The following is a 12,361-nucleotide window of genomic DNA, read 5'->3' on the forward strand; positions in this document are numbered from 1 at the left end:
AAATTCATGAAATAGTAGTTCAATAAAATTTTGCATGCGAGTCAACAAACGAAATGATATGGCCTTTCACCCATGAACTATCTCGAAAGGGTTAATTGAAAACATATTAAAAAACTCCAGCCAATTGCTCCTGAGATTCACACAATACAAGAAATGAACATACTTATAAGTATTCACGTTTTTGTAGCAATGCATATCCTAGAGTGAAAACTGATGAATGCTACAACCTTAAAAAAGCTTAAAAATAAGCACATTAGCTACTAACCTGTAAATATATAGCAATGATCTATCAATGATTCCCTAAAAAGTGTAGCACCAATATAACAAAATTTATCTTTAATCTTCCAAAATTACAGAAAGCAACCTATGAATCTGATTGTATTACGTACAATTTCACATCCCATAAAATGACTTCTGACATGTTACTGTTTAAGTGACAGTCAGTAGCAGAAAGATACAGAAAGTAAACCATAAAAATATGCAAAAAAGTGTACACATAATAATATACTGGTTCAGTAAATGTTAAAATACAATTCTTACAACTAAAATAATGAAAGCAATGCACTAGTGAAAGGTAACGAGCAGAGTGTATAAAGAAGTTTTCAGATATTAAAGCCATGCCATCTGTACACAAGTTCAAGTATAAAGAACAGATACCCGGAAACTATAAATAAATAAAACCAAACTCTTCAAATTACTAATAAAAGGATATACTTCAATATATATAAATAATTACACTAATATACTATCATAATAAATAATGAAATCAGCAACGGTAAATAGAACAGCTCATTCAGTTGAACCAATGAGGTCATGCTATACTAAAGTGAGATGTTACATTACTTAAAACAGTTAGAAAAGGGTTATCTGTGCTATGCCACCATAGGCAATCCCATTAGCAGTAACATGTATTGTATTCAATATACCACAGAATTAAATAAATTATTGGAAAAACCTGTTTTGTGAAAAATGAAAATCAGTTTATGAGCCCTCAGTATAAAATCTTGTAATGTTGAACAAATACTAACTAAAGAGATATGAGAAGTATTGTAAAATAATCTATTTGGATTATCTGAATTAAGAAATAAAAAATTTATAACTTTGCAATTAAAAGAATCTTTGTTAAAAATCTAATCTTATTAGCATATGTTGAAATGTATAAATGTGTAATGATAATTACAGCGACAAGCACATCACAGTATTTTTAGTAGTACATGAACTTAAATGTCTTAACAATTGTCAGACAAAATTCCGTATGCCACTTACAAATATAACAAGTAACCATCAAGAGACTTCTGCAAGTGTACCTTCTGTAACTCTGCTCTCAGTGGCTTCAAAGCTTCATTTCGAACTTTTTCACCTGGAACTAAATAAACGTTTGATCAAATATTCAAATTATTTACGGAAAATATCATACTTGCAAATGTAAAATGTACATATTGTAAAGATAGAGCCACAAACTAAACAACATGCAATAAAATATTTTGATACAGGTAAGTGATCTAGATAATATGTAAAAACTCATGAAACTAAACACAATATCTATATTTTATAGCGAGAATTTGTTACAAATTTTGATGGCATGACGATAACTCAAATCTGGATCATTGCAAAAGTGGTAGCCAGTTTTTTTATTTGATTCCTCCTCTTTATTTTCTTGTGTTTTTCACAAGAAACTGTTCAGGAGATGCCTTTGCATTCTGGTAATAACTACAGCAGACAGCAAAACTGATCCAAGAACAGGATCAGAGGACCCCCGACTGATACAGAGAAGTTCTCTACTGAATATTGAGTTTTCCCTCACCTTTTACAGGCATTTCAAAATTTCACACTGTATCCACTTACCACAACCTAGTCCACTAGAAACCACTGACATCATCTGTGGTTCTCATGCAGATCAGTTGAACTTGAGAGCAATCATGGAAAGTTGCCAAAATGAGGTAACTGGCCATGGTTACACTGACTGTAAGAACTTAAGTCATTAAAAAGAAGCTAACACCTTTGTTGACACCGACTCCACATTCACTTATATGGAATGACATGTATGATAATAGTGTACTGCCTTTGTTATTGCTAATAAAAAGAAATGAGGTGAAAGAAATTATGCAGGATTTCAGAACTAATATTTGGATTATTTCCTTAAACTGTTTCACCAGGTAATTGCTTGGAATATCTGGAGCCATGAACTAGTATCTGACTAGCTCTACAACAGGAAAAACACTGTAGCAGAGTTGCATTAGCAATTCAACCCAGTAGATAACAGAGACATCTATTAGGTGGAATTTAAAACTTATAAACATGGTGCCCATGAAAACTTAACTCCATATGCCAATGAACTGCAATGATTACATTTCAAGGCCAGCTTTTCTGATAGGAAAAACACTACTGATCACAGTAACCAATTACTGATTATTTTACCAATTACCACACAAAACAAAATGGTCATTGTCTGGCACCTGTTCATTCTTAATTTCTAATAAATCAATAAACAAATACATATTAATGGAGAAAAAGAATTTACACAGTAAAAAATACTTTAATTTGATTGTTTTATTAATGTAACACCCACTATTTCCATATATATATTTGATCTCCAGTTATGTAACTATTGTTTACTTTACTGTAACTGATCCTATAGTTTGCAACAACTTCATTTAAACAAATGCTTTATGATTATTTACTAATGATCATCCATGGATGAATGTCAGTGTAATTTACTACTTTCTCTGAACATGTTAGACTGAACTGTGGGCAAAAATATGGTGCTGCTCTTTGGATTCAGAAATAATTTAATATGCAAATTTATTTCTGAAAAATTTGTTTTTCATGTGATTTATAGCTTCTGCTAGTAAAGAGACATCTGGTTTGAATGTCGTACTTATAGTCTAATGGTAAATGTCATCCACAATATTTTAAATTCTATCTAAAAATGTATAGCATAAAATATATACTTTTATCAATACATACTGTTCTGAAAAATATGTCCAAATTTGAATTTTCTTAAATGCTAGCACATTAATCCTAAACCACTACAATTAACATTACTGCTTCATATTATGCTCTGTATTTTTGACAGTAAAATAGGAGGTGCTTAAAGATTATTAACACACTGACATGCTGGCAAGCAAATCTCAAAATGAAAAAAGATTGTAATAAATATTAAAAACATAGTAATCCAAAAAAACATACTTAATTATGGACATTTTAGAATTTCCTTAAATTCCATCATTAGCATTAAAATCTCAAAAAGAAGTTAATTCATAATATTCGAACTACAACAAACAACAGTAGCTATTGAGCAAGTTTTCGTAGTCCATCCGAAGTTTAGAAAGAACAGATTTAAACAGTAACAATGTAATGGCATGTACTACGATAAAATGAGCAGCATACCCGTTTAGTAAATAACATTGTTAAGAGAAACCATTACAGAGAAAGGCTTAAATATAAGTATAAACACTGTACCTTTAAAATAATAATAAATATCAAATAAAAACACTGAGAATCCAGAACTGATGACATTAATGACAACAGAGAGGAGTTAATGTTATTATTTAGTGTTGGATGATCATTGAAAATGAAGAACCTTTCTTTAATAAAGGGTTCTTAATCTGTGGTTCTGGAGTAGAGAATGTTAAAGTTTTCTAGAAACATAGAGTGGTTGTTATTCGCACTGTGCAATCAGATACAAGACTCTGTTGGATTAGTTGGCTTATATCTGCTTCTAGCTGAAATTCCCATGTGCACGTATTTGTAGGTGTAGTTTTACCAATATAAGTTGCTTTACAGCCACCACAAGTGTATTTATATATGACCCACAAGCACATAGGAATAGGTAGAGTGTATTTGGTTTTAAACATATTTTTAATTCTAAATGTTGACGTAAATACTAAACGTGGGTAATATGTTTTGGTTATTTTTTAATTTGATATTTGAGTTTAAAACTGTTTGCAAGTGCAAGGAGTGATAAGAACTAGTGGGTATTTTGAGACAGTGTGTGACTTTTAGGTAGGTTCTACTTTATTTGTTAAAATATTTGTGTGATAGTGTATTAAATTAAGGGGATAACTATTATTTTGCAATATGTCAAAACCTGCAATAGTTCAGTTCAGCCTGAATGGCTGTTAGCCAAATGATATCAATACCCCAAACCTATTGCTCTAGCTGTGCTGATGATATAGATGGAATAGTGTCCCAATCTATGTAAATACAGCAGAGACATTAGTTACAATTGTGGACAATTATACCTCTCATTGATCTTGCAGTATATCAGTTACTGGTATATAAACTACCACTCTGGACAGTAGTTATACTCTTTCTTCTCAACTGTGGTCAGTCAGCACTGATAACTAACCATAGCGTAAGAACCAGCATTTCATGTGTAGAAATTTTACAAAAGTTATCTTCTAGTAAATTCTATGCACCATGTAAACTACAGCTCTGTAGTGGAACCATAACATTTTGGCTCAACTATTTAAAAAAGCAGTACACAGCACAAGTCTATGAAAGGTGATGCTATTGCAATCCTGTCTAATACACAAGTGGTGTTTTTAGTATACTATAAGAACAACCTCAAGATGAAACACCAGTTAAAGTTGTGGTTGAAACGACTGATGCCACATCTAATGATGGTGTACCATGCAAAAGAGCAACAGTTCATTAGCTTTTCACAAAATGTATTTGTAAGTGAAGTTACACTATAGATATCTCACATAGCCACACACCAACTGTGGAATTGCTGGAATGTCTAAAAATAGTTGCAATCTCTCTTAGTTAATATGTCAAATGAGGGGAAAGGCAGCTGAGCGACAGTTTGAGCAAGGAGACTGGGTTTGACTATTGTATATCTGAGCAGAATGTAAACCACTCAGATCCAGCTGGAATGGGGTTTTCTTGTTTTACAGCAATTTAATGTGTCAAACTCAAAGATTCAGCATTTGTAAGGCATTAAAAAGCACACTTTGATAAGCTAAAGCCATATGTAACTTATGAGCATTTACAATACTGACTTGACTAGGAAACACAGAGTGAAGAACTTGAAGCTCCAGACAATGATGTCAGCACCAAAATGACACTCCAAACTTTATCACAGTGGCCACCGTGTTGGAAGTGTACATCACAGATGGTAACATACTAACTAACATCCATGTGTATATGTTGTAGTACATGTATATACATATACATACTTAGGTAGTGTAAATATTAATAAAATTATACTACTTAAAATGCACAAACTAAATGAAGCACCAATGCCTGACTGAACGAAATTTGAAATTTGGAGAAAGAAAATACTATAGAAATATATTTTGAAGCATTGATTAAAAAAACTTGTTACTTTTGTGGCCGTCTTGCCTGCATGGCAAGGAGTCAGTTCAGGTAAGCCAACATTGTCAGCTAGAGCGTACAGCAAAAAATGCAGGCAACATTTTAATTAGTTTGAAAGTTGAAAAATAATTTTAAATAAAAACATATTACTTCATGTTACAGCGTGAAGTTTGAGAATTTACAAATAGTTAGAAAAAAACAACAACAAATTCTATCATGTTACAGCATTACAAAAATGTGGAGTTCAACTTAGTTCCACACGCTTTTCATTCTTGTCATACACATGTATAGATAGCTTGAGTTTGCAGTTTTGACAAGCCAGGCAACAGTATAGATGATATTTTATTCTACTTACATTCTCTTTTGAGAAGGCTCTGCTGCAGCAAAGCAATTGTAGACTTCTTGCTACAATTGTACAATTGTCTTTTGTTTTTATTTTTGTGAGTTACTAAAAAGTGCCATGTGGAATAATGCTTTTCCCATGACTTAGAACCAGGACTGCAAGAAGAAAAACATTCAACCACTATATGTTGGTGAACATATACAGTAGTAATATTTGTGTGTAAAGCACTATACAGGTATGCCAAAAAACTGCTGCAACAAAGTACTTTGTTTGAGACAACATGTACAAAACCTTTACAGTTATACATTGATAGTTTGGAACATAGCTTTTTTAATCACCACCCTATGAATAAACCTGAGGTCTTGACCTGTAATTGGATAGGTTGATCAGTGTGGACCTCATTGCTTTTATAAATTTTACCACTAAAAAATGGTCTTTTACTCTGATCAGCAACCATATTAGTCTCACTCTTGACTCTATACTTTTCCTTAAACTTTAAAACCTTTTTTGAATCATGATCATGGAAATTATTTGACAACCGAACATCGACCTTACTAAAAAGTTGGAAAACTTTACTTACCATTAACTTTGCTGATAAACATAATCCTTGAGCTCCTGAACACATCCTAGATTATACTGCTATCAGAACATGACAGTGCAGATGAGATGCTGAAGAAGGTGAGTGGGAGCTCAACTCCTCACTTCTACCTCCTTCTTTGGCAGTTCAGGTACTTCATTCTCTGCCACAACTCAACATTTGAGATTACAGATTATTTAGCAGCTGACAAAGGATAAAAAGACATTGATACAAGTAGCCTGCCCAACAGAGGGATTTCAAGAATGGAGACACAATGAAATCACAGACTTAAAAAAAAACCAAAAAAGGTATCTAAACAAAGACGACTTGAAAATCATCAACAAGTCCATCCAAGGCTTCCTGTTCAGCAAAACCTTTTTGACACCCTAAAGTAGTATATACCAAATGATGTCCAACAGCTACTGCCAAAACTCCTACTATATGGCTAGGGTTGCAGAACTTGCCAACCAATATCTCAGAAGAGTATTATTCACAGGTGGTGATCCTTTGGAGGAACCACTGCCAAGCCCAGGCAATATGCTGGAATGCCACCTATGCCTACATGCTCCATGAAGATTGGAGTTTATTATGAGCAGAACTTGTGGAAACCAAATGCAAGCTACCCAGGGTGATGGAGGTTACCTGCAAGTTATTATTGGAAGAATGCAATAACATTTATAGAGTTAACCTGCTAGAGCTTGTGAGCAAAAAATGAATATATATATATATATATATATGTATGTCTGCATAGTTCCCGGTCCCATCCAAGCTGTTTTTTGGCACTATATCTTACAGGCATGCTCTTTACATTTTTGAAGCATCTTGAATGTTTTGACTTTCTGATAACCATTAAGTTTCTCTTTTCCCTTCATATTAGCACAAACAAGAATTGTAATTTGATCCTTTGCATGTTTGCTACAAACACATTTTTCTTCTTAAATTTTAAAGTTTTATCAGGAGTCAATTTGAAGAAAAAGCCCTGTTTCATTAGCATTAAAAATATCATTCACACATTTTAGGCCAAACTGTAGTGAGCCACTCTTCTATTGCTGAAAAGTCTATGTCATTGGAGTCATTATTTACTTTCCTGAAACAAATTTTGTGTTGCAATTTAAATCTATCAATCCAGCCACTATAGCACACAAACTGCTCATCATCAAACACTCTAACAAATTATTCAGTCTTAGTTATGAAAAGAGGACTTCTCAAAAGAACATTCAAACTTCTTTGTTGTTTGAATTATCACCTTCATCATCTACTTTCATCATATCAGATATAATGGATGTAAGACACAAAAATGCACAGTTATCATAATGTAGTCTACTTTTTAAATAGTGATGTAAGAATATATTACATAGAGTGAAGTACATTACACCAACATCTGTATTCTTCTTTTCAAAATAGTGATCTACAAATATATCTTATAGGGAAATAAAGTAGGTTACCATAATGTAATTTACTTTATTTTTAAACATTGATGTATTCTATAGAAAGAAAGAAATTATTTTATCTTAATGTTTTTACCACTGTCACAAATGTTTGGCATTGAGATGATATCCTAAGTCTATGACCTCACCTATGTTTTAATGAGAATGACCAGTCAAGCACTATTTACCCTGAGTAAATGTGGCATTTCTGGCAAAGTAATGAATGCTTGATTTAGTCAGTTTGGTACATGCATTGGACTACACCACAGACTGGAGAGAAATGAGAAAACTTTGGTGCCATGACCAGGATATAATATTGCAGTGTTTGCTAATTTTACTGAAATATGTATTATTGCTTTTTAATTTAATTCTTGTGCTTTAAGTTTAAAAAAGGCTTCTTAGTGAAAGGAAATGGCATTTTCCAAAATAGAAAGACTTATAACAAAGAGGAAGAGTCAGTCACTGAGGAGAGATGGTTGTCTAAGAGAGTTGGTGGGTCTAAGGGTAGTTCTCTCCTGGACTTTAGACTTTTGTTGAGGTTACAAAGGTCAATGACTTCTATCTTGCTATAGCTGGCAACTCAGGAAAAAGAACCACTGATACCTGGTGCCCCAGAATGACTGATAAATGTCCCCCCCCCCCCCGAGGATGGTTGAGGTGGTGTGGTGTCTGGCAAATCTGAGACTGAATGGGTCAGTCTGTACAAAACTTCAAGTCCTTTGCCAGAGAGTAACTCAACCCAATTCTGGTCAAGCCACCTCAGACATGATGAGAGAGATGGCAGGCACTGAATTGCAAAGAGAATATATCATCCAGCTCCTTTCCAAAACGAGATCTCCAAGGAACCAACCTGCAGGAGATGGTAGGATGAGGGTTCTCAAATAGATTAGTTTGTTTAATATATAGATGGATATGCCAATCGGTGTAGAATGGCTAGAGTGCATTAGAACATACTCGGTGAGTCAACTCTTGTCCAAAACCAAGCAATATCTGGTATTTCTCGTCCAGTCCATGGTAGGAAAAGGATCCCTACTGTCCTAACCTCAAGATGAGGAAACAGAAGTAGAAATACTTTCTGTTCAGTCTTCCTAGTCAGGGCATGTGAGCAGATCCACAACCAAAACTAGTCACACAGGAACCCGACATACGAGTGAAGGTAGGATGGGAAGTGTAATGTGGTGATTTAATCAAATCCAAAACCAGATGAGCTTTTCTGGTGGCTGGTCCAGCTCTTTTCCAAAACCAGACCTCCCAGGAATTGATGTCCAGGAGATAGTAGGATGAAGGTTCCCCAGCTGACAGAATATATATTTGGCTGGTCCAGCTCCTTTCCAAAACCAGTTCTCCTGGGAATCAATCCTGCAGGTGATAGTAGATTGGGGTTTCTACAGCTAATAAGTATACCTGGACAGGAACCACTCAGTATTGAGCAGGATCCAATATAAAAAAGAGATATGACCCTGTAAGGGAAAAGAATGAAAGAAAAAAAAAAGAAATCAACTCACAGTTGAATTGTTGTGTGTAGTATGGCTAAAGGCAGAATGTGAGATCCTGATGAAAAAAAAACAGGTACATGATGGAGGTAGTGGAAGATGAAGGTGTTGGGTTTAGTCCACATGCCAGCCTGGATGATTTCTTTTAAGGGACAAGGTAGATGAAGAGCCAGGAAAAAGATAAGATGTCAAATCTGATGAGATGAAACCTGGAAAAAAATAGTCAGCCTGATAAGTTGACGAATCCAACTTGTGATGGTGGTGGGTGAAATATCTCTTTGAGAGGAAAGGTTCTAATAAAAGGAAGCAGTGTTGGCAATATAACATCTGAAATTATGCACAGAACACAAAGGTCTATCTGGATCAGAATAGAAATACAAATAGTAAATGGAAAGTAGACAAATCAGTGTATATATATAAGAAGTTGACTTCACGAGCCACCAACAACTTGGGTAGAAAACTTCAATCCAGATACAAGAGAACATTGGTATGATGATAAAGAACACATGATTCGTTGACAGCAAAAACATCTGACCTTTGACGATTATAGGCAAAAAGGAGAAGGAAATAGGTTTTGAGGGTTAAATGGTGTAGGGAAAAGGTAGATAAGGGTTCAAATGAGGTATAGGTAAGGGTGTGGAGAACAACATTAAGGTTCCAATCTGGGATGAGCATATGATGTAGAGGTTGAAGGATCTGGAAAGAATGAAACAAAATGGAAATGGTAGGAGAGAAAAACATTCTGCGGTAACAAGTAAAACGGAAGGTATTGGACAAGACTGTTCCATACTCAAAAGCTGTAGATATAGAAGATTCATTGTCAAACAGCCTGGTAAAAAGTTCTGAGGCATGAGGAATATATGGATGGGAAGGAAGGGAATCCTTCTACAGAGACCAATGCTGAAAAACACAACATTTTTTTTCTGATATACCATGAGGGAAGAAGGATGTACAGAATGGGAAAGGATGGAAGCTACATGTGCGGATAGTCCAGAACCACATCATCAGGTAACCGGACAAAAGTCATGCGTGAAGCCGGAGTGTGGAGATTGTGGGATGGTATCCAGTGACTGAGGTTAAAGCAGGAGGGATTGGGAAAGAAGAAGTGGTAATGGAGGTGTTGTCTCAAGGAGAGTAAGGATTGGAAACCAAGTTTGTGCTGGCCAGGAAGGTGCTATTGGAAGGACACGGAGTGGATTGGATGATGGATAAAACCCTGGGAAAGAGACAGATAGAGGGTATGCATGCATGTAAAGGTTGGCCCAATCCTGTCTGAAGGCATCTACTAAGCCAAAGGATGAGGTACTGGGGACCAAAAAAGCGGTAATTTGGAATTGAGATGGGTGGCAAATGCATCCTGATGTGGAACACCCCACTGATTACATAACTACCAGAAAACTTGGGAATTGATGTGAATTGTCATCTTTACTGAATATCAGTGGCCTGAGATTTCCTGAGAATCCATACCTGGGAGAGAAGCACCTGTGAACAGATGCAATTTGGGTCATTGTGGTGGAACAGGTACACTGACCATGGTATTGTTTCTGTTGATACACCCTGAAAATCGACTTGCAGTGAGGGAGACAGATAATGGAGTCTAGGGGAACCTGAGCAAGGCTCCATTGATCATGCAACACCCACTTATGAGTGTGCATGTGATGCATCACCAAAAGAGAAAGAACCTAACATGGAGACAATGTACGAGAGGATTAGGCTTTGAATACCATGTGCTCCATCAACTATAGACAAAGAGGAGAAGACTGGACCTGACTGAGGAAGAAGTTGAAAATACTCCCAGGTGGACGAGGTATTATGTTGGGGAAAGGAAGGACTTCAACAATTTGATGAGCCATCCCACATGAGTTGCTTCTAAAAGGAGCAATTCGGTGTTGGTGAGTGACTTGTTGGGATGGAGCTAATAATAGCCAGTCTTCCATGTAATGATGAAAGTGCAAACTTTGTGCATAAAGTAGTCAAGGAAAGGATCTGACCACCCAACAGAAAATGTAGGATGCAGACCAAAAGATAATGCACGGAACTTATAGATACAACTCCTGTATACAAAATGAAGGTGCCATCTGAATGATATGGCAATAGAGATGTGGAGATAAGCATCTGAAACTCCTGTAACTAACAGGTGTAACAATTAGGTGTAGAAATAGATTAGAAAAAAAATATTGTAAAACACCAATGAAGTCATCAGTAATTTTAAGCTTAAATAACAGTGTTTGAATATAATCTGTATAGTGAAATATATTATAATATCATCATGAACTGGATACTGGATATTTTTCCAAGTTCTTAGTCCAAAAATTGAATATCAAGCCACCAAATAGTTGAAATATTTACTTAAACAATTTCATTAGTTTCACAGGACATTGAAGACAATGGGACATATAAATGAATACAAGTAAAGAAAACACTTTTCAAAAAAGGAAGTTAATGTAGGGATGGTTTATATCAATCCCTCAAAAACAATGTAAACAAGACAGTTGGGATGGCATTTGCATCATCACTACATAACAGAACAGGGACACAGTGTAGTAAAATGTTAACAGACAAAAATATAATATCTGAAACTTAATTGTGATTGAATAATTATATATATTGCTATATGTTAGTTCTTACCTGTACTTTATTTAGAGATGATGCAAATGCCATCCCTACATTTACTTCCTTTTTGAAAAGTTTTTTCTTTATTTGTTTGCTTGTTTTTTTTAATGCAGTGTTTCAATAGACATAGGAAGTTTGTATTTATAACCAAGTTTTAAATACAATAAGGTTCCAACTGTAATACTTATTGTTTATCTATTATTGGCTGGTAATTCTTGTTTCACCTTTTACTTAAGCTTTTTAAAGGAACTCCAAGTTTTTGTAAGGAAGCCAACTTCAAGGGGTAGTGATAACACCATTTATACTAGAGTTATGTTTTGTTTGTTTTTAATTACTAGTTATTAATAATACTTATAAAAGCAGATACTCCATTTGAAACTATGTCACCTTAGTGAAATTGGTTGACACCATTGTTTTTCTTTTTTAGTTATGATGTAATGAAAAAGAAGCAGAAGAAAGAAGAACAAGAAATTCAAACTTTTTGCTATGATATTTACAGACATTTCCAGAACTTGTGAGTCAGTCATTACATAGATATTGTTATAAAAGGAAACACTGTCTAGTATTGTAAAGTACTGATAACCTA

At 34.7% G+C, this 12,361-nt stretch overlaps 1 protein-coding gene across 1 annotated transcript in view; it reads right to left on the reverse strand.

Annotated features, from left to right (window-relative positions):
* The window catches only part of LOC106462450 (cell division cycle protein 23 homolog), a 118,519-nt gene that overhangs the window by 82,751 nt on the left and 23,407 nt on the right, over positions 1–12,361 (reverse strand). Inside the window, exon 5 of the mRNA XM_013922371.2 lies at positions 1,267–1,366. Coding sequence (XP_013777825.1) covers positions 1,267–1,366 — 100 coding nt within the window. The remainder of the gene's footprint in view (positions 1–1,266; positions 1,367–12,361) is intronic.

This window comes from Limulus polyphemus, unplaced genomic scaffold (genome assembly GCF_000517525.1).
Source record: "Limulus polyphemus unplaced genomic scaffold, Limulus_polyphemus-2.1.2 Scaffold1168, whole genome shotgun sequence".
Lineage (NCBI taxonomy): Eukaryota > Metazoa > Arthropoda > Merostomata > Xiphosura > Limulidae > Limulus > Limulus polyphemus.